The sequence below is a fragment of the Toxotes jaculatrix genome, chromosome 2, assembly GCF_017976425.1.
Source record: "Toxotes jaculatrix isolate fToxJac2 chromosome 2, fToxJac2.pri, whole genome shotgun sequence".
In the NCBI taxonomy this organism is placed as follows: Eukaryota; Metazoa; Chordata; class Actinopteri; family Toxotidae; genus Toxotes; species Toxotes jaculatrix.
In genome coordinates this window covers 22,764,029-22,788,296 of record NC_054395.1, presented here as the reverse complement: position 1 = coordinate 22,788,296, position 24,268 = coordinate 22,764,029, and the positions used below count along the sequence as shown (strand labels likewise).

The 24,268-nt window shown below is 41.1% G+C and overlaps 1 protein-coding gene across 1 annotated transcript in view; it reads left to right on the top strand.

The window, feature by feature from the left end:
• Positions 1-24,268, top strand: part of LOC121199482 (cadherin-4-like) — a 206,309-nt gene that overhangs the window by 153,344 nt on the left and 28,697 nt on the right. Inside the window, exon 6 of the mRNA XM_041064214.1 lies at positions 18,977-19,132. Coding sequence (XP_040920148.1) covers positions 18,977-19,132 — 156 coding nt within the window. The remainder of the gene's footprint in view (positions 1-18,976; positions 19,133-24,268) is intronic.

Genomic DNA, 24,268 nt, shown 5'->3' with positions numbered 1-24,268 from the left:
TGCATTCCTTTTTTCTTTTATCAGACCATTTCAGAAAGGTTGCCCAAAGTTCAGTACCATTTTTATAGCTGCTTTATAACAATACAATTTGTCACAGAATCTTTACTGAAGCCATAACTCTGGGCTTCCTGTGAAATATAAGGAGTACGTATGAAAAGCTGCTATCCTCAGGCTCAAAAGGGCAGGACAGTGGTTCAGTCCCTGTGCCCCTGTAAGGGCATGATGGTTTAAAACGTAAATAAATCAGACGTAACAACATGACAAATGACCTGACTATAGCCTCACTTTGCACGTGTGTCCCTGTGTACATCCATGTCTACAGAGCTAGGGATTTACAAGTAGTAACACCTCAGCCTCTGGTGCCTAATCATTGTTCAATGAGCCTATTCTCATCTAGCATTCAAGATTGGAATGTGGCAACAACTGACTCTCATCATGGCGAATTTACTGCTAGTTTTGATAAATACAAAATACAAACACAGCATGGTGAAGGTTAGGGGTCGAGCCTGTTGAAGGAAGAAAACATGAATAAAAAAACATTTGTGTAAATGTGCTGTTGTGCAAAGGCTGGAGCTGCACTGTGTTTAAAATTCAGAGATTCTGTCATAACAGAATGCGCAGTTTGTCTCTCATAGCAAAGCTCTAGACTCTAAGCTTGTGGTGCGGTCTGTAATTCATCAAAAACCATCATTCCAGGAGACCGCTGCTTCATTTCCTGCTCCCACTTTCCTTCTCCCTTTATCTGGAATATCTAGCCATCAGCTTTTCCTCGCTGTTTACAAAACTCTCACAGTTTATCTCTTTTGGGTCTTAAATTGTGCAAAAGAAGCATTTTTTTTCCTTTTGTTTCTGTTCTTTGTTTTTCAACCGGGTTTCATCCAATCCCCAGGGAAAAGCCTCTGGAGCTGCTTGAAGGAAACTTTTTTTCTTTTTCTTTTTTTTCTCTTTTTTTTTTAGTGAAGCAAAAACATCAAGTCAAAGAGAGGAGAGTTTGTAAGTCTTTGTTTTGGAGTTGGAGTGTGTCTAAAGCTGGAGTGTGTCCCATCAGCCTGGCACAGTGTGGCATTCTCTTCTAAGCCCGCTGAGCCCTTCAGAAGTGCTACACCCAGCCATAAACTGGCCGGACAGTTCTGCTGTTTCCATGAGCTGGTCGGAACCAGAGACAGACAGAGGGGATAGGGCAGGGAGAAAGAGAGAGGGTATCAAAGGAACATTTGGAAGTATAGTGTGCAGCCAAACACAGACCACTTTGTGCAGTAAATAGGTCCGTCAGGGGCTGGTGGATTGCTGAGAGTGGAGCGTTCAGAGCAGAGGAGAAGTGATGCGTGTTGATGCCCCTGTTGGGCTCTCAGGTTCCTGTCTTTCTCTTTAATGATGACTGGAGGGCAGGCAGGGCCATACTGAGAACTACAGATTTTAACAAGGAGACAGCTCTGGGGGGTGAATGGCATGTGGATGATTTTGCCGTCCTTATTATTTATGTGTTTAGTCGACTTTTATAACTTGTTTTGAGAATTGATGCTTATCTGTTTCAACGCCCCCCCAGTTAAAAATGTGCTCAAAACAACAAAAGGATTCAAGCAAGGATACATATTTTATCCTTTAATATCAACATGAACACAGAAGATGAAGTTTTTTTCATCTCTGACATTTAATATTGTAATCGCAATTAAATTTTTTATAGGACACATCGCAAAACAGAGCTTGCGGTGTTTTTTTTCCCCTCTCATCTCTTCTCCTGTCTTTCTCCAAATGTGCCATTGCTCAGTGTTCTGTGTGCTATTGCTGTGTGATGCCTCCCCTAATGGCCTGTGAAGTCGGTCCCTTTCCTAATGGGCTGTTCTGTCATCCGACGCAGCAATGAGTGACATACAGGCAGCGGCCTTCCCCGCCATCCCGCCGCTTTTCTCCCTGCCCTGACCAAGTTGCCATCAGTTGGACAGGCAGGGTGACAGCAGCCCTCACCTGCATATCCGCAGGTCTGCAGCACTGTCACTTTGATCAGGCCAGCACAGGATCGGGCAGGTGTCAGGACAGAGGCCCTACTGACTGGCCTCTGAGCTTGCAGCCTGACATGGCTCGAGGGAAATGTTGACTGCTCCGGCAAAGTCTTGGCAGAACTGTACTCCCATCGCTCTCTAAAGCCAAGACAATGTCAGAGCTCAGTGAGATATTATTGACTGCTTTTTATTAATAGCAGCGCTGAAATAATTGCTCCAGCACTTCAGACTTTTCCGCTGTACATCAAGGTGTAGTGTGCACAGGGCACCTCTCAGGCTTAATATCAGGCCTTTTTGACTTTTAGTGTTACAGAGTTGTTCTGAATGTAGCCTGGTGTTAGCAGGCATTTGCTTCAGCACTGTTGTGGTTCTTTACAACAGATGAGTAGTTCTTAACTTTTAACAAAAGGTGAAAATGGAAGTCCAGCAAAGAAAGCAATGGAGGGGAAACAGAAGCACAGAAGGACGGTTCTAGAGAAAACAAAAGGAGGAAGAGATCCAGAAAGACTAAAACAAAGAGTGGGGGGAGTAATTTTTCACAATAAACAGGTGTTCTTTGTCGTTCTCTTTCTTCTGCAGCCAAACAGCCATCAATAGCATGTAAGGGACATTGATTTTTCACAGAGGCTTTTTGAAACCTTCCATTGATCCACACACTTCTCCTACGGCTCAGACGCATCGATTTCTTTTGCTTGGGTAAATAAAGACTCAACGTAGCCATCCCCCTCCACCACCCAACTCCCTTAACCCCCTATTAGAACAACCATCAGCAGAAAAATGAACAAAATCCTGATGAAACAACAATCTATCCAAGGAGCAAGATGAGGTATGAATAAATGTTTGTCCAGTAAAAGGCCTTTTTCATTTTACCGTTCACTGTCTGTGAGAAAATAGCAGAGAGAGAGAGAGAGATACTGGTGCAGGTGAGGTCATGGTATCATTGCTTTTAATACACTGTATCTGACTGTTTACACAGTTAACATAATATAAACTGGCATGCGTCAGTAACATTTAAAGAATAGTTTGACATTTTGGGAATTGCTAGTTCAGTAAATGCTAGTTTACTAGTGTACAGTCGACTGCAAGCTGTTTTCCCATTTACAGTCTTTACACTAAGCTCGGCTAGCCGTCTCCCGGCTGTAGCTCCATATTTAATGGACAGATATGTAAATAGTATCGATCCTTATCTAACTCTCAACAAGTGAATTTCCCAAACTGTAACTTATTAATTTAAGCCTAACAAGCATGAAATCACAAAGTTAGTACAGTTTGCTGTTCCCTCACATGGGAATGGCTGATGTGTACCTAGACATCTACAGTTGGTACAAAAAACATTTCTCACAACGTTAGCCTCTTTTCATCCTTTTCAGTTGTTCACTCATTGCAACTTATTTTCTCCATGTCCTCAGTCTTCTCTCTTCATTTTGGCGACCCTCTTCTAAAACCTGACTCACTCCTCAAACCTCGTCTGCTTTGAGTAATATTTTATTGTTTGCCCAACAGAGATATTATTTTGAGTGAGAAGACATTTATTTTGAGAGCTGGAATAAGGAATGTGAAAATCACTGCAACTTCAGCTAAACTGTTTTATTGGATAATATTTCTCTGGAAGAATGTTTTTCTGTCTGCTGGCTGTCCTTGAGACAGAGGAGCCAGATATTCCGATAAAGTGCAGCTACATCCCTCAATAATCACAGGACATTATATTGACAAGAATACTATAGAGAGAAACAGCAGGAGTGAGAGCAATAAGCCAAATAAATGGGTACTTGTCTAATGCCCTGTATTGACGGATATGAAGAGAAAGAGTTTTATTTGATATCCTGCACTTTCATCGACATTTTGTATCAGTAATATGCTATAGGTATTTATTTCCTGGTAGTAGTTTTAGGGCCAGCATGTTAAACAATGCACAAAATACCATCATTTGTATCTGATTCGGTGTGTGTGTTGCAGTGCATCTGGTTATGTTTATTGTACTCGCTGCAGCACCTGTGCTCCAGTTTCTACATCTTCCTCCACGGAGCACATTGAGAAAAGCGTTTTTCGAGCAAAATGAGAGAACTCCCCCCCTGAGGTGTCTGCTTTCTCCTCTGCGAACGTTTACCAGTGATTAATGACTGCTCCGCTTCACTGACAGACACGGCAACAACAAAAACACCAGAAAGACAGGCAAAAGAGAAAGAAATCTGCAAGAATAGGAGGAACAAAAAGCAACATACTGTACTAGTGAGCTGGAGCTGGAGCTGATTGAATTGGAGAATTTGAGACAGCGGGGGGGCGCATAGATGGGTGGGTATGGTTGAGAACGAGAAAGTAAAGGAGCGAGAGAGGGAATGTAGGGCTAGACCAGGATTAGAGGCACGTCTGTGTTTGTGTTTAGGTCTGATAGACTTCGCGGAGAACTGGTGTTCACAGCCTCTTCCCTCGAGTCTAATGAAGCCTTCTGGCATCTGCCACCCCACCACCCGGCCAACACCAGCACTGCATTGCTCCAGTCTGCCCCTTCATCCTTTCCCACTCGCTCCTGTTGAGACAAACGCACACACTCAGTCACAAACAAACATACACATGCATACACAGTGCAAAGAGAGAAATTACTTGTCCTACACAGGCAGCAAACAAAGGATCAGTAAAGCGCATGTGCCGCGTTGTTGCCTTTGTGTATGCTCATTGTTTGGGGTTTTGTTTCGTTGCATTTCTGCTTTATCCCTGAACAAAGAGAAGAAAAAGCTAAGCTTGAAAAACAGGACTCCATCTTGTGTGTGTGTGTGTTTTTTTTTTTTAACCTAGTCCACCAGAGAAACTGCAGGATGGTGAAACACAGAGACGCGAGTATTTAAGGATCACAGTCCAATCCAGAGCTTGGTCACTAGGAAACCACATTGCTGCCCATATGGAACGTTTTACGAATGTCGAGCTGCACAGAACTCTGTGGGCTAAATAAATTCAGGCTGTGAAAACACCCAAATGTGCGGCCACACTAAGTCTATCAAACATATGAACTGTACGGGATGTGCGCTGCTGTATATATATTCAAGTGTATTTTTTTCAGGGCTATGTTTTGTCTTGCATTCTTTCGATGTTCTTCTGCATTGCTAAAATCCTCTCTTGGCAGGCGACATCTTCAACATACATACGCTCACTTCACACACACGAGGACGTAAATCAATGAAGCAATAAACTTCTTTTGGAAATGGTTGGACCTCCTGTGAAGTAAAAAGAGGGAGGAAAAAGAAGCAAGAGACCTTGATCCACTCTGGGGGAAGAGCACAAACAGTCATGTCAGCGCTTCCTTTGCTCTTTGTTTTTGCTCAGTAACACATCTTGGCTACTTTAAACTCTTGGCTTTTTGTTTGGTTTGACCTCATGAAGAATTCACACGAGGTATTTCCTTTCCAAACCCGAGCTTTGAATTTTATTCCTGCAGACATTGCAAATCAGTTGGCTAAATACACAGTTTGATATTTACTGATCCTCTTTATTGCTAGCAGCATGGCTCTGTTGATGTCTGTGTTATGGTGATGTCGGTCAGTCTGTCTGTGTTTCCACCACTTTGGTCCGGACAGAAATATCTCAGCAGCTACTGGATGGATTGCCATGAACTTTTGTACAGACATGCATGATCCTCAGACGATGTATCCTAATGACTTTGGTATTCACCTGACTTGTTTTTACAGCACCACCAGCAGGCTGACATTTTTTGATTTTTTGTGAAATATCTCAACAACTGCTAGATGGATGGCCATGAAATTTTGTGCACTCATTCATTGGTTCACAGAAGATGAATCAAATTTTTTGCTGATCTCCCGACTTTTCCATTTAGCATTACCAGCGAGTTGACATTTTGGATTTGAATTAAATAAACCTTAACCATTGGCTTTAGTGCTGTGAACTTTGGTATAGATTTCTAAAATCTACAAGTACATCAGCCATGGCACATGCAAGTCTATAATTGAAGTAGTCACACATAATGACTATTCATTTGTTTCATAAAAAAGTCTACTCTCATGATAGCGGGGATACAGCAGGATAGCCAGCCCCGAGTTATGATGGCATGAGTAAAACACCAAAGGGATCTGAGAGTGCTTTACATTGTTACTCTTGCTAATGGAGTCTTTGTGATGGAGGAGCTTGCTCACGCCTGTCTTTTTTGACAGGTCAGATCATTAATGAAACATCTTACCATAAAAGCAATTTGACCATCCTCTGAATAGTGTGAGATTCATGTATCTAAGGAAAGAGGTGAGCATCTAAGGGTACATTAATATCTCATGCAAGGAGGTGATCGGGGGCATTCATAAAACAGGAAGGGAATTTTTCTGTTCTTAGTCCTGATTCTAGTTTCCCTTCAACAATCCAGTATTTTCTTAAGAGCCCCCCCCTACTCTTTACAGTACTCTTGACATGGCATATAACAAATACTTTATGAACTCCATTTCCTTTCCTCTAATGAAATTAGTGAGATCAATATAATTATATTTATCAGCCCCAGGAAATGGAGTCTCCTAATCTCCTTGTATTGATGAGAAAAACAAATTGTAACTGCATTCATGCATTTGGCCTTTGTTTCCTCCTGTGTTCAGGGAAGTGAGACTGAAATGTAATTTTCGCTGTTTAATATCTCATTATTTTGAAATTAGTGGCGTGAAGTCCTGGTAAACATGTTCATCAGGCAAACTCAACTACGGTTTATTTTTCAAGAGTAAAATTTCCAGCCGTGGCCTTGTTTTGCGCAACCAGGCCCAGAGCAGCTACTACTAAGGCTTTACAGTAACAAAACAAACAACAAAACCCTGCCTCAGCCACCCACTCACTCATATGCACACAGACAGCACAAACGCACACACACACAAAGAGATAAACGCACACATGTTCGCAAATCCCCCCCAACACATTCCTCTCTGATATGACATCAGGCAGCACCAGGCGGGCTCCCTCCTGGGTTCAGTTGGTGTTAAATTAAACAGTAAATCATCTCACCAAAAGACACAAGAGTTATGTGTGAGTCAAGGGCAACAGTTCTGGGCTCTTTAATAGGAGATGAGGAGGACTTTATGAAGGAGATAAATAACAGCTTAACAAACAGCCTCTGTCTGGTCCCCTGGAGGTTGGCCTCAGTGACCCTGTGGATCAGTAGGATGAAGGAGAACCAAGAATCTGTTCCTCTGAAGACATGAAAAAATAATGTGCAGTGAAATTGGAAGAAAGATATTCGGAAGGGGACTCAGGGAGGTGGGGACCAGTGATGAAGTGGAGGGGGCTGTGGGTGGCAGTGATTGTTGGTGATATGAGACAAGGTCGGTCAAACAGAAAGGACAGGTTGACAGAGAGTTTGGCAGTCAGACAGACAGAGGGACAAAATGACAGTAGAGCAGATCAAGCAGACAGACGCACAGGCGGAAGAAATGCAGACACTGCGGTCGTCCCATCAGGCAATCCTTTCCTCCCACCTCTGCTCAGTAATGTTTGCATGTTTGCCTGAGACAGGCCTAGCAAAATACAATTTGATTCAACACAAAGCCACAGCATTTAGAGAAAATGGAAGAAAAGAGTAATTGCGAGGGGAAAAGTCCTTGGGCATGAGTTTGAATTGAATTGAAGCACTTTTGGATGCAAGTCATGTGATGTAAAATTCTAATCTCACTTAATGTGCTTGTATTTTTCCATTTTCCCCTCTTTGGCTCTTTCTTTCCTGGAGGTAAAATGTGAGGGAAATCAAAACTGAGGCCTGCACCAGAATAATCTGATCCTATTTACTTTGTCATTTACAATGAAAGGCGTCAGTGAGACTCTTTTCATGCAAGTATGCTGGAGACTGTCATGGGGTGATCATGTTTTTGTATGGTGGTAAACTCCCCTCAACCACACTCATACCCACAGACATACAGGAGCACAGACAGACACACGCATGAAGACCTAGTACAAGCAAGCATGTATCACCACTGTGTATGAGTGTAATAAAATTCCTCACCGCACAATGAAATGCTTTACAGCATCTCAAGATGAAACAGCTCCTAAGATAAACAGTTTAGCGCCCGAAAAATAGTTGCCAGTATTTTATAACTTGTCCTTTAACTTTCCAGGGTTCTCGTTGCTTCTCACTTATGAGTATTTCTGGCCAATACTCCCTGATGCTGCTTTACACATTTTTATTTGCTCTTCATTTTCAGGAGAAAAGAACATTTCCTCCTAACGCTCTATAAAAGCTTTAACATCCCACATTGTTCATAAAACCAGAGTGATGCATAGCTCTTTGCACAGCACCTGGCATCGCAGCATACAGGGGATGATATTATGGTTCATCTGAGGCTGTGCAAAATGCTTCTTTATATAAGGTGATTTGCTCTGGTTGCTATGTAGTCAGTGTCAAGCCAAGCGGCTGGGGGTGTTTCCAGATTTTCAGCAGTATTTTCCTGATGACTTCCGGGACTTCCGGTTCACGGAAACTGACCACTGCTGGTTCTGAACTGGTCAGCTGCCTCTGACAAAAAAGCAAAAACCACATGTACAACAGCCATCTGTATGCCATCCTTATGACACACATGCTCATGCTCCACCAAAAATACACAGGCATGAATCCACAGACACACATGCATGACTGAACAAACATACACACACACCTCCTCACTCTTCCAAGGTTCATTTGTCAAGATGACAGCTGGACTCTTGCTGAGGTGGAGTTTGCCAAGCTGAATCCCTCGCTTAGTTAGTGAGAGCCAGAACATCCTGGGAAACATTCTGACACACACTTAGAGGCTGCAGCGGGACCATGTATTTGTGTGTGCGTGTACATTTATGAGCAAGCGTGTCTTTGTGTTTGCGTGCATGTACATGTGAGTGTGCAACTTTTCAAAACACCCAGCAGCAGCATGGCAAGGTCCAGCCCCTCTTCAGTTTCTGCCTCTGCTTGGCAGGGAGCAGCCCATTTTGTCAGGCTTCCAGTCAACATCAAACGTGCATACTGCTCCCGCCACTACCGACAACACCTTTCCTCCTTCGCCTTTACACCCACATCTGGGTCCTTAGACATCTGTTTTCCTCGTGATACCTCCCGAGTGTTTGTCCCTGAAGGCTCAGAGGAATGTACTGTATGTTTTTCCTTCCAAAGAGCCCTTCAGCTGTGTCCACTGGAAATGTGTCTGTGCAAAGATGTAATTCATTGTTTCTCTGACTGGACTGAAAAAGACAATGCGAGACAAATTTATTCCAGCGGCTTAGGATCCCACAAAGGTCACATGTCTGGTCAAGGGGGAAAATCCTCTTTCTCACGTTATACTGCAGATCCATTCTGCCAAACGGGGGTCCAATCAAACAAGTCCTGGCAACTTCTCTTCACTTCCTGTTTCCAGCCAGAAGGTTCATGCTCTGCTACAGGGTTCTGCTGATGCAGTCAATTCACAGCCACTTTCATTTTTCCCCCCTTAATCTCACTCTCCTCACTCTTTCTTCCATCCATTTTCCCTCTAGTCTGCATTTCCCATCTTCACTGCAGCCTGATGGATTTAGAAAGTGAGAAGAAAAAGAAGAAGGGAGGGGGTAAAAGAAGAGGGAGATAGTGGTGCATGAAAGGTGGACGGTGCAAAAGTGTGTGTGTATCTGTGGAGTTTGGGGGGGAAGAGTGGGTAAATGACCGGGAAAAATGCAATTGCAGCAGATTTTGTGCCACTGTCACCCTCTCTCTCTCTCTCTCGCTCTCTCGCTCTGTTTCTCTCTCCTCTACAAGTCTCTAACACTCTTTACTCTAATTACCCAGATTGGGTTTCCTAGGGATGAAGGGACGACAGTGGGTCCTTGATATTGTCCTTGTCAAAGCCTAGGGGAGTGACTGGAGAAGTCATTCATGCATCCATCACACTCCCGATTTCACAATTTAATCAATCCCCTAATGAAAGAGAGTGACAGAGAGAAAGAAGGGGGAGTGGGGGGTGGGGGGTAATAGTGAGATGGCAGGCCTCACACTTTAACCCTGCTAAGCCAAAGCTAAGGGGTGCGACCGCTCTTTGTCTGCCACTACAATGGCTGCCTTATTTTCATTCTCTCTGCCTGGAAGAAGGGAGTGTGCAGGGCGAGTCATTCCATTATTACCTCTAGGGAGAATAGCACCTCTAATTTGCCATAAGCCTGCACTATTAAAGACCAGACTCCTTTCACACTGCAATAATTGGAAAAGTCATTCACTGCTTAACTTCCATTACTCCGTGTTATTTTCACTAATGTGGAGGAAGGTCTTTCAATAATTTCACCCACATCACTTCTACCTATCATTCAAATGACACAAAAACACAGAGAGCACACTATCTTTCTGTCACACATAGGCCACCAAGCCGGATAAATCTGAGAACGCATCTTTTTCCTTGCCTGTCCTCTATGTCCCGTCAGTAAATCTGAAAATGGCTGTCTTGTATCTTATTGCAAATGGCTAATAACACTGAGCTTTTCAAAAGGTTGTGACACAGGCATGTCCAAATAATATGTGGCCAGTTTTCTGTCACTTCAAACTACTTCTGTGATCATTCATTTAACATTTCAATACAGTCAATCACCCAGTATGAGTTTGGTAGTGATTTGATTGATGTTGCGGTGGAGGAGTGCATAATTTTGTTTCTTACAAACCAACGGAGGAGGAAGAAGAGGAGGTTTAGTCATCTCCAATTGCTTTGGCATGAATAATGACCTCACCAGACTAAGAGCCTACAGCCATGTTAACGGCCCTGAGGTTACTTGGGCACAGTGGTGCTTTGAGTTAAATGCTGACATCAGCATGGTAACATGCTCACAATGAGAATGCTAATGTGCTGATGTTTAGCAGGTATAATGTCTACCATGTTCACCGCCTTAGTTTAGTATTAGCGTTAACACAAATACAGATGAGGCTGATAGGAATGTCATTAGTTTTACAAATTAAACTTTTTACCTCAAGTTGGCACTAGATGAAGTTATTACAATTCATTCCGAATATCTATACAAAATTTCACTCCGGTCCATCCAATAGTTGTTGAGACATTTTACATTAGGGTGAATACTCATTGTTTTCATATGCAAATTGAATTTTCAGATGTTGTCGGTGTAATATGGCTGTAGTCAAAGGCTCTCAAAACATAAACATAGAGCCACAGGTGCATCTGTTCATGCAGACTCTGTGGAGTCCTCGCCATCTAATGAATACAAGATGTTATACGGTTTGTGTTTTATTTTTAAGTTAGTAAGTCCATTTTTGAAAACCCAAACTTCAAACTGATACTCAACATCAGTCCTGCTCTACCTTTTGAAGAGACACAATGCACAACATCAAAGCCCGAGCAAAAGTCTGTGTTTTAAAAAGGCCGCAGGAAAGCTCTTAATGCAGACACTTTGCTGACTCACAGCAAAACACACAAGGTGCCTTTTTATCTTTGTGCGTGCACCAGAGTACATTTGACAGATGGACTGTGAATGTGATATGCAGTGCCACCTAAAAACCTTTCTCTTGTAGAGGCTTTTTCTCTTCAGAGTTAACCAGTTTGTTTGTGACCTGCTGGCCAATACCTGTATTTCTTGTCCGGCTGTTAGGCTTTACTGTACTGCTGAAGGAACATATCTCTCTGTTTGTCCCTGTCGGCATTTGTGTTTGTGGAGGAGCTATCCCTGTTTGTTGGGCTTTAAAGCCGTGAAACGCCTGGCTTTCAGCTCTTTAAGAGTTTGCTCTGACTTTGCCGTCTGCAAGTGACAGACTGTTTCTAATGTCCTACTGCTCACTGAACCAGTGCCATTCTCTGAAACACTTGTGCGCTACAGCGCACCTAATTGGTACACTCATGACAGGCCTCTGCGTGTGTGTCTGTATGTTTCTTTTTATGTTTATGTATGATATGCTTAAGCGAGATAGTGGTACTTTTTACTTTGAGAATTTTCTGAAAGTACCAACTCAAAGTGGCTGATTTCAGTTTTGCTCCATTTCAAGATAGTGTTTTGTTTTTGTTGTCTTTGCTCTCTCTTTTTTGTTCTTAGAGTTTATAGAAGTGCTGAATACATGTGGTCATATTGTAATCTCTTGCAGTGTCTTATTTGGTTTTTTGTTTTTCTTTTTTTCTTAATTTTAAATCCTTACAGTAAAAACAACTTTTCATTCATCTAAAACTTCTAGGTGTCTTCTATTTTCAAACAGAGCTTCACAGAGAGGCAGCCTGCCAATCGTTTGAAGCTATCTGGAAGACATAATGTACAAAGCTGCAAAACGATTCAAGTTGAAAGGACACCTTCCTTTTAATGAGTTTGAAATTGAAGCTTTTGTTCAAGTGAAAGCCAAATGATTTCAGGAAACAGTATTCAACAGTATTTTAAAAGACAAGTTTTCATGTGGCTTATGTTTGCACCATTGTCTGGCACAAACACCAACATGTGGCCAGTTTGTTTGTGCGTTGAAACCACTGTCAGCCACATCTGAGCCACATTTGGTATATCTTCTGTCTGATGTCATGTGTTTCAGGAAAATGGAATAAGTAAAAGCAAAACAGAGAAAGTCATGAGCATTAAGGCTGTTCTCTATTAACAAATCAATGCATGGTTTTAAATTGTGTCCAATGCAGATAGAATTTCAGAAACGAATCCAGTACATGTGGCCTTCATTTTTGTTTTACTGAATAAGACCATTATGTAGAAATAATCTGCTCCCACTGACCTGGCTCAGTATAGTATGGACATGCACACATGCCCTTAGAACATTTTAGCAATGCATATTATAACTGCTGTTCTCTGTGTATTCTAAACTACATGTTATATTCTAACATGCCAGTGCCTCAAAAGGTTTCATGAAAACCATCAATCATGATATGTATGTATAGTGGCTGTTGCCATTCTAGACCAGAGAGCACCTGTAAATTCCTTTATTATGTATCTCTGTTAGCCTGTAGATTAAGGATCTTATTAAGATTAAGTTGATCTATTAATCTTAAATTGCAAAAGTAAAAATACAGAATACACCAATATATAATGTTTTAAGTACATTTCTTGTGCACTGAATTTAAGAGACTGTCCTGTAAAAAATCTGTGCAAGCAACTTTTTACAACCCATAGTTCCGTTTTATTGTAGGATGACCTCTAGTAGCCATAGTAATCATGTTGAGAGCAGATTAAAGTGGATGGATGACTTGACAAAACACAGGACTTTGGTATGGGAAACAACAGTTCATTTTCTGTTTGAAATCACTGGAGTCATTGTTGTTTCATTTAACTGTGGCCTTTCAACAAATGTAACGGCATATCTATTATTGTAACCATGACGATGAAGGCTCTGGAACCTTAACAGAGCATTTATTTTAACCCAAACTACGATCGTTTCCTAACCAAGCAGTTTTTGTGCCTAAACCTAACCAAATTATGACTGTTCCATAAGCTTAACGGTATTATGGTAACCACAACAACGAAAGTCAGACACCCCGCTGCCAGTACCCTCCACCTGTTTATTATTGTAATCATGATGGCTAAGGTCTGATAAGCCTGTCACCGTAAGGGCAGTTTTTTGGGAGACCCACCTATGGATCGTATCAGAGTGTAGGAACAATTCATCTATATTGTGGTTCAAGTTGTATGACTTTAGATGATTTTAGTGACACAGAGCTAATTGTTTCATGACAATTGTGTTCTTAATGATATGAACAGCTGGTTGCAGACCATCATCTTATTTTCATCTTCTTTTTCCAGTCTCATCATTTTCGCAGTGACTCCACCCTCTTGTGAGGAGGACAAGTCTGAAAATGTAACACTGGCCAACTCAGCGTCTGTGAACACAGCAGATTCTATTTTGAATTGTGTATACTGGAGCTCTAAGCATCTCCATGTTTCCCCCCTTTGTTTACGTATAGCGCCTAATCTGCCATGGTGAGAGTTGTGTGGGTGGAGGAAAAGCTGGAATGCCGAGGCAAACAAATGCAATGGTAATATGCTGAGGAGCACTCTCGTATCACACAAAACAGAGAGACCCACCAATCCCGGAGTTTGAACTTGAAACACCTCAAAAATAGAACCAACCGAGACTATTCAGGCTAACTCAAGTATATCTACTTAAAACTATGTTAGGGCCCAAGCTGGCAGAGATGAGGACATTTTTAGATGTGAAAGAACTGGGTTTTTATTTACCCTCCCCCTAAAAGTGAATATTGGCTAAATTGGGCCCTAAATGAGGTCAACATAACAGAGCTGAGTGCAAATTACAGCTAACTGCGCTGCAAGAGAACCAAACAGCTGACCTAAACAAACTGACCTCGCTAAATGGCAAACAGGGGGAACATATTCTCTTCTCTCAATAATATCTATGAAAAACAACATCAAAATAACTTTGATACACAGAAAAGCAGTACTCCAACCTCTTCCCTAAAACCCCTACTGCTGTCGCAGCTGTTTGGCACAGTCCTGGGCCCAGGTGTGGGCAATTAAAATTAATATTTGCATGTTAAAGGGCAGACATTCCCAGGACTAGTGTGACAGTGAAATAAAGAAAATTAGCAGCTTAAATCTTTAATAGCAACTACTGCCAAATGCTAATAATTATACTTCATCTTTTCTTTCAGTATTTGGGTATGCAGATGTGCATTCATGGTGCCACCGTCTCTCTCTTTCACCTTCTGCACTCATGCAGCCCCATATCTACACCCTCCCACCCCACCCTTTCACGGTCAGCACTGTGCAGTCACTGTGATAGTCCTGGCCAGGTCCACACCAAACATGCTGGATCCCATCTGAGTCAAACAAATTTATTTGGGTTTCATCTGACCAAAGAATCTGCAGCCAGCATTCATCAGGCCTCTTTTCATGCTCTTTGGCAAAGTTTAATCTCGCAGTTTTGTGCTGTTTAGAGAGCAGTGGTTTTCTTCCTGGATGGGGAAGGGGTTGACTTTATGTAGAGTCCTTCAAACTGCCTGATCAGTCATCTGTTCAAACACTAGTTTCCAAAGATAATCTTTGTCCCAAGCCAGAAACACTTAGCCTCCTGTTTTTCGAGTTGTCCATGGAGTAAAGGACGTCCACTGCGCCTTCTGTTATTGTTAGTCCTCCTATATCTCCTACCCACTGCTGCAACTGTGTTTTTGCTTATGTTCTACTAATGCTCTAGTACCCTTACTCATCTTTATGAAGTCTCACAATCTGTTTTCATACTTGCTGAGGCAATTCCTCACCACGTGGAGCCACGTCACGTTAGGCACAACTCAGGTCAAAACTGAGTAAGCTGCGATTTTCATGGCTGATTTTATAACCTTGGTCATGCAATTAGCCTCAGCTGTAAATCGCTCAAACTCGCTTTTCTTGCAGTGATCACAAACATACTCTCAGATGGACTTTTGTTTCTTTGAGGTTGTACTTTGGGGCCCATATTTTCAATATAATCTGTTTTGTTGTTTACTGTATGTAAAGATGTTTCAGGTTATTTTTTCTGTGTGTTTATTGTGATGGATTAGACAGATAGATAAATAGAAGAATCTTTGTCTCACACTGTTACCCTGTTAGCCTGCAGTAGATCACCTAATCAAAACTTGCAATTGGAATTCATTTCATTTGAATATAACTCATCATATAATTAAAATATGCAGCAGTGTATATCTACAACATGCAGTGCAGTCACATATCCAAGCAGTAGTAGTTGGATACTTTTTAAAGTGTTAGTTAACATGAATTTTTAAGTGAAAATGAATTCGTCTGCACCCCAGTGACTGTGGTGCTGGAACGGCACTTCTGTGTTATTCATTCCCCTCTCTTCATCTCTTCTTCTCTGTTTTCCCCAAAGACCCAGTGGCATGATAATTTCTCATTTGATTCAGTTTTGCCTGGCAGAAGGGAGCTAAGCTCACTGATAAGATCTCCTTAAGAACCAGACAAGTTGTCAGTAATGAAGGGAATTGCTTTGATCCGTCGACAAATAGGTCATTTAGACAGTGTCTGGTTTCTGATGCCGAATGATACAGTCATGACTTTCTCCCTGTCTGCCTTTCTCTCTCTTTCTTACTCTCCCTATCAGTCTCTCTTGGCTGAACACTTCTCGTCCACTCTCGCTTCTCTACAGACACACATACACACATATCACATATCAAGACAATAGAGGAAAAACCAGAGGGAACGAAAGAAAAAGACACAGAAAGAGCTGAAAAACACTTTCTTTTATTATTATTATTGGCACTTTTTGAAAATGAATTCTTTATTATTTATTACCCATTGGAGACATTTTATATGTGTGTGTGTTATTATGTGTCCCATGTGAGGTGTAAGATAGCGGTGTAACAAGAGAAAGCGAGAGTTTCTCTCTCTTCATTAAAGAAAATAAGTACTGATACAGTTATGAGAAGCTCTTCGTGTTCGTCTCATGCTGGGCTTTTTTTTTTTCCAACACATTCGCTCACTTTCTGAAGCTAAAATGGCTAAATGACAGTGAGAGCTGTTTACTTTTGAAATGACTTCCTGCCTGTCACAATATTCTGTGATAAAAGACTGATACTGAGACTGATAACACGTAACAACAGCTATCTGATTCCTTTCCTTGGCAGCCATTATTGGATCCCTCAATGCATAATCATGAATATATGCATGTGATTTATTACATACAGTATTAATCATGAGCCAAACATCATGGCAGCAGTTTGTCATCACTTTGCTCGTTGTCAACTCTGAACTGTCCAAACTAGGTTATTGTGAGAGTTGGTGAAACAATGTTTAAGTGTAATCCTTTTTGAAGCCATTAATTAGCGCCAAGAAAGCACAGTTGTGAGCGCTTCAACGCACATATGTGTGCACATGCAACAATGCACAAATATGTGGTAGAAGTAGATGAGGATAACGATTCTGGCGCCGTCCCACAACAGTTTTAAAAAGGTCTACGTGAACATTGTGGGAGGGAGAGCTAATTGGCTGGAATGACTGTGGAAACATGCAGCTGAACCCCCCCCCCCCCCCCCCCAAGCAGGACGACTTGGAAACGAGTAGGAAATCAGGGGGGCGGGGAAAACCCAAATGGAATTATGGAGAGCTATCACTTCCTAACTGGTGAGGATTTATACACCACTGCCAGGGCCAACGGATTGAAGTAATTTCATTTTTCATGCATGGCTTCTGTCCCCACGGAGACCTGAAGCGAAGAAAGAGAGAGAGAGAGAGAGAGAGAGATGAGAGAGTACAGTGTAGGGGAGATGAGAGGAAAGAGAGGACAGGGGAGGAGTGGAGATGGTAGAGAAGGAGATGGAAAGGAGCGAAGAGGGCATAGGAAAGGAGAGACAAGGAGAGAGGAAGAGAACAGGGGGATGAATGAGAGGGGGAGACAGTTTGGCAAGCAGATGTGTAGTAATTGCTTGTATTTTCTAATGTGACAGGAGAGGTAGATGGAATCAGCGTGCTGTAGTCTCATTGCTTCGCCTATACAGGAGGGTAATGGTGGTACATTGAGAGTTCAGCTGAGCTGCTAGCTGGTTATTTGTTAGTTTGTTGGTCTTTAACGGGCAGAGTTTCTTTGAAGTTAGAGCAGTCGATGCCTGCAGCTCATTAATTATCATAGCTGTCAGCAGTAGTTCGCTGAGATATGTGCAAAGCATTCTGACGTTTTCCTCCCGCAATTCCCTAAAGAAAACACGCACCTCGACCGTGTGTTTCCAAAAGAGAGTTGATGATAATGTTGATGCTGATCAAGAGCAAGAGAAGGAAAATAGTGATCATAGCAGTGTCGGGGATGGTGACAGGTTTTTATTCCACCAGTAGGAAGAGTCAGGATGGCACCTTTCTAATACTGTATGTCCTTCTCTTGTCCTTGTTAGTTGCTCCAGCTATTTTCTCAGCAGGGCAAAATTCCTGGTGTGTCAAAAGTGTGGCTAAATTGGTTCCTCGAGTGGTGAAAGATGGAGACAACTTTGGACAGTCTTACTCTTCTGGTGCACTCAGGATCTCCACTGAAATAGTCATTGATTAGAAGAAAAAGCTTGGCCATTCGCGTGTGTGAGAGAGAGAGCGAGAGACAGAGAGATTGTATGATTGAGTCATCTTGATACACCAGATGATGTTCACTAGTTGTCATGTAGTTAATGGACAGAGATCGTATGCTTGGAGGTTTGGACTCTATTTGGGCACTAAATTGAAAAACTCCTCCAGATGAGTCTCAATTACACAGCATTTCAGTCCAAATCGCAGGCCTTGCAGTGTCCTTAATGCACCTATTAGCTGTCTATCTGGCAAGGAAAGCTGAACTGAAATACAGGCCCATTTCTTAGAAAACTTTCTGCTTCCCATCTCCCACAGTTATTGAATAATTCCTTTCTCATGTGCACCCAGGATTTGAGACTATTATTTTCTTCTGGCCCATTTTTTCTTCCCCGAAATGTGTTTATTGTTATGTTGCCTGTTGTTGCTTCCCTAATCACACAACAATTACAACCTCATATTTTCACTTACCTATCTAATTGTCATTTTTGTTCTCAACCTGTGTGTATTCCCAGCATGGCTCCGGCAAGTCTTTATAAATCACCACCTGCTTGTCAAAGTTAACAGTAAATATATGTTGATTTCATCTCTCCCTCCCCAAAATATTGAATTTAAATTTCTCTTTTGAAGCAATCCAATTCTGCCAAACAGAATGCATAGTGCTCCCTGTGGCAACACTAATGGAATCCTTGAGTATGTGGTAGCTGGAAGTGCCAAACTGTGATGAATGTGTGCAAGAATGGGTAGCCTGGCTGCGTGTGAGTTTGTGTGCCTGTGCATGTGTCCAGTGAATAATATGGAATAAAAGGTTTCTTAGATTGTGTAAGAACAAAATGATTAAACTCTAGGGTTGTATATGTAATCAACACCTCGCAGTACATTTTGCACCAATAGGTGTAGATTGGCCTTGGGATCTGTGTCTTTGAGTTCATTTTCTTGGGTAGAGACTGGAAACTAAGAAATAAAGGAGTGTTGCTCGGTGAAAGACATTCTGAGATAATCACTTGATTGATTGAATGTCCCTCTCTTTATTTGTTGTGACGCAGATTCGTTCAGACCAGGACCAGGACATCTCGATCCGATATAGCATCACCGGGGTGGGAGCGGATCAACCACCCAATGAGGTGTTCAATATCGACCCCGTGCTCGGAAAGATGTTCGTCACCAAACCTCTTGATCGAGAACATCGCTCCTCTTATCATGTGAGTCTCTCTCGTGCTCTCTCTGTCTCTGACACACTGGCACACACACACTCACACACACACAACTGCTATGACCTTTGAGATGAAACCCATGAGTATTATTGTACATCCATTTAACCCTGTGACACATAAGTCTCTTTACCACTTCAACAGAATGGGGTCTAAATCAGAATCAGTGTAGCTGTCTAACCTATATATTGTTTGTCAACATAGCAAATGATGAAAAAAAAAAAGCTTTAAAAACCAATTAATTTAATCCATTCAATAAATATTACATAACAATATTGCAGCACATTATTACATTAAGCATGAACACAGTGAATCAAAGCAAGCAAAAACATTTCCTTTAATATCTTTATGTATGCATGTGTGTGTTCTTGTACTTTGATCACTGTGAGGAACAAATACATCTTCAGCGCAGTGATGGAGTGAATGACGGAATTTCCAATTTGCACCTTTTAACTCTTAGTTTCCACAGCAAAGCATCTGGGTGAAGAGAAGTATAACTCAGAGAATGTGGTAATTAATCATTAAGTTCACAGCCAGTCACATTTTTCATACGCAGTAAAAACTGCAAATTATATTTTTTGGCATAAATAATTTTAGATTGCCAGGCCTTAGAAATTTCAAATATCAGCATTTAAATAAAAAAAATTGAAATTGTGCCAAAATAATGAAGCTAGAAGCTTATTTCATCGAAGGTCATTACATAGAGACTTAATTCTGCTAACTTCTATGTTCTTTGGTTGGGGAATAGAGGAAAACAATTTCCACTCCATGTTTATTTTATCCTTTGCACTGTAAAGTCTCATACTAAGTTCCATTAAATATGTTTCTTTTGTTATTAAGCTTTTTAGTTTCAGGTTTAAACTGTTCATCACTTCCAGAACAAAATGTCTAGTGGATTGTTTACGTTACTTAGAAACATTAAGCGCTAACTTATTTGCATATACGTCTCAGCATTCATTGCATTAAGGTTCAGATTCCTCAGAAATTCTACTAGAAATTCTTTTTAGTATGAAAAAAGTTACAGGGTGAGGTGAGTGAGGTCTGTCTGATCAAAAGTAAAACAATACAAACCACGATGAAGACAGGTCTGCACTTCAGACAGTTCCTGCACCCTTCCTTATGTAAGGCACTTGAGTCATAGTTGTCATTGAGGAACAGTGTTCTTGAGCTGATTGTGACCAATAGCAGAAGTTGTCATGAGGGATAAAGATAAGGTTTTACCTACCAAGCCTGGCTAAGTCCAATGTTTCCACCTACAAGCAGCTTAACATTTCTCAGATTTGTACATTATATTTTGTTTGTTTCATTCATACACAAACATTAATGAAACGACAATTTAGGGGTATTGTTGTCACAATGAGGTTGACAGGAAACTAACAAAGACTGCATTGACAGATGAAGTCGGTGCTCCTGACCAAGATTTAAAATCCAAAACCCTCTAAATTAGAGAAATGTTTGAGGTGCTGATCTGCAGATTTTTAAACCTTTGGCCAGAGCCAGAGTGCTGGTTTCTCTCCTATTTCTAGTGTTTATGCTGAGCTAAAAAAATTAATCTCCTGGCTTTATATTTAGCATACAGACAGAAGAGTGGTATCAATCTTCTCATTTCATTCTCAAAGAGAAAGAAAATGCACATAATTTCCAAAATACTCAAACAATCCTTTAACTATGAACTACTGTTAATTTCCCCTTGAGCAAGGCCACTGACCTTTAGCGCCTTTGCAGCCAGCTCAACTGCATTGTCTCCTCCAAAGCTGACTAATTAACACACACATTGTTTGTCTAACCTGTACATAAACAGTAATGTAAAAAATGTTTTTCGCCTAGTGTGGCTTGCACAGCCATCTTTGTTCTGTGCATGCTCTGCTGATCTAAAACCCTTTCTTTTTTCCGCAAAAATACAAACACCTGCCTTGGCTCTGCTTCATTTGAACGAAACTGCCATCTCTTTGCACCTCTACTCTCGCCTTTGTGCTGTGCATGCTGGCCTGAGAATGGAAATATCAAGGAGTCATGCAAAGCACATTTAAAATTGAAGAAAGTTCTAACTTGTCGTATAGCTGCTTAAGCTTTTCTTTCCATGAGTCTTTCTGCTGCCATGAAAAGAGAGCCCCAAGGCTTTGTTGTAGTGAGCAGCCACACTGGGTTTATCACTGTGTCTGGTTTCTGTTCCTGTACCTGCTGCTATCCTTGTATTTATATGGGAACCTAGTCTGAGTTAGTCTGGTGAGCTGGCAAACCCAACCTTTTAGTGGGAGCTGAGCAGATTTATGCTCATGAGAAACTCCAATCAATGAGGTGATTTGTTAAGTAAGGTGGAGGCTTTTTAAGGGCTGCTTAAGTTAAACTCAATGTTTGTTGTAGAGGAGAAGTGTTAGTTGATGTGGAAAACAAAGTGAAGAAACAAGATGAGACAAGGTAAAGATACACGTGTAGACAGGCAAAGAAAGGTGTTGCAGTTCAGTTAAAGGCCTGTCACTCACGACAGCAATTCAACTTTACTGTATAAAACATGAAGTTCCTCAATCCAGGAACAGGAAGTTTTGTAAAATTTGATTTACTGATCAGCGTTATATTATATATTATAAAATATGACACACAAAGTTAGAATTTGACTTTGTGCTCTTTTGTTTGTTTACTTCATATTTCATGCAAGGGCAGAGCAAAGTTACAGTCTAGTTCTTTTTATTTCATAAGAATGAGCACTCTGAAATTCAAAACTAGCAGTGCAAACAAGATGCATGCTTATGAGGAAGAAAACCTTGGAGCGTCTGGTTTGCTGTTATCTCTATCAGGATGCTTCCTCTTTGCCAAATGCTGAGCACTGCCTGGTACGGTCTGTTTTCTCCCCCCTGCCTTTCAAGATAATAACTTTAATGTGGACCCAGAATTACATTTTGCCTTCTTTAAACATGGCGGTAATCTCTGACTCCTGCTATTATTGAATTAGGGTGTGGGTGCATGTGGGATGGAGGGATGAGGGTGGGTAGAGATAAGGGCCCTGGCTCCTAGCCTGTTACAGCACAGCGAGATGCGGTATGCGATGGCAGCGCACGGATATTGGGTGTAGGACAGATCAGACAATGCAGTGGAAAAAGTAAAGTCAAATTAACCTCAGGGAGACCTGAAGACACAATTTCAATGGAAGTGCAGAGTGGAAGCAGACGGTGGAGAGGAGAGGATGGGCAGCAGTGAAGAGGATCTTCACCTCTCTGAGGAGCAGAAGCCGATGGAGAATGCTTCTTATTCTATTTCCTGCTGCAACGAGCCTAGAGGCTATTTCACTTATCTGGCTCTCATGCTCTTGCAGTGGCCAGGTAGCACGTTTCCCATCAGGCATTCTCAGATGGAAAGAGTACCATTCCCTCAATTCTCCATACATAATGAAAAAAAAAAAATCTGCTCATGTTACGGTCTGTTTCTAGAATGTTTTCATTTTTCTCTCAGCTTCTTCCAGTTTTGTCACTTTACCTTCCTTCTCCCTTTGGTCTTCCTTTAGATGGATATCCCTAGCATCAAGTAAGTCAGAGGGTCCTCTGCCTGAAATTGATTGCTGACATTTTAACAGAATAAATATTTATCAGCCTATGTTGTTAGGAGCAGGATGTAGATAGTATCTGTTTTTTTTTTTTCTCCTTCATATAAACTGAACGTATCCCCGGTGCTTTCACCTGACAGGAATATCACTGAATAAGTCATGTTCAGGGATATAAACATTCCCAGGTAAGGTGAAGTGAATCAAAACAGCTTTAAAGAGAACCGTGGAGTTCATTTTGAGATGCCACCTCAGTCTGTTATTTTGACCTTCGCGTATGGAGTGAAAAAACAAACCACGAACATTTATTTAAACTCAGCATTTCCCTGATAATTCCGTTTTTTTCTCTGCTCTTATTTTCATTCTTTTTTTTTCTTTTTTTTTGCCTCCAGACTTCATAAGAGAGAAAGCAGTCGGGACACATTTTACAGCACGTATCGATTCCTGTAATAACTTCGTGTCCAAACTTTGTGAGAAATTCTAGTTGGTGATTCCATTGGTCTGAGCACAGCTGAGTTGAATTTGAGATGTGCTGACTGTGTTTGTGGAGTCAGAGGGAAGTCAGGAGATTTCAGGACTCTCTTCTCAAACAATATCAGACAGAAGTGTGGCCTGGGATTCAACGTAGTGATCCTGAAACAGACCCTTTGCCTTTGCAGCAGAGCCAGCTTCCAATAAAATAAGATGTTTCTTGTTTTGCTTACTGCTGAGATAAAAACTTCTGGGGACTAAGTGTAAGAGATAAGAAGTCTGGAGAAAGTACATGATCGCAAAGTCAATTTCTCTGCAAGAAAAATGTCCTGAAATTTACTTGTGAACCTACCTACTATTGTTCATGTTCAGGCTTTTTGAAACTTTTGAACTACATAATGCAGACTTTATCAGTCAGTGTATTCATGAGCAGGGTTAAATGACAAATTCAGAAAACGGTGCACAGGTATTTTTCTGTTTAGCTTTAGAGGTGCTTTGAAAGTATTCACCTTGAAGGATAAAAACACTTGCTCTCAGTTCGTTGGTGTTTTATTTATGTTGTTCTTCCCTTTATTTAGTCCACTTCTGTGAGTGGAGACAGTTGGGAATACACTGAAAGGATAAGGGAGTATATCCCACAATGAAATGATTTTCAAACACGCCGACAACTATTTGAAAAACTGCCTTTAGAATTAAAGCAAGAACAGTAATTTTAAAAATACAGCTTAGTCATTTAAGCCTTTAATTAATGTTGACAGGAGACCCAGGGTGAAGGTTTGGTTTCAAGTTCTTCAACCAGACAAAAAAAAAAGTGAATGATATTTTTTAAATGCGTGTGTATTACTTTATAATTAAACTGGCATTTGTGCCTTCAGATGTCTAACAAAAGAGTGGTCTAATATCTTTATTTTTAAGACAATAACTCTGAAAATTATTTAGTCTCACTGATAGAGACCTCACATAAGACAGCTTACACCTCTAACCACAAATATTTATAATATAATTATTAACTTATTGTATTAATATTATAATAAATTATAATAATGTTAATAAAATAAGCACATTAACAAACACATAAACTACATTGAATTTTGATTTTTGTCACCAAAATCAGTTTCAGT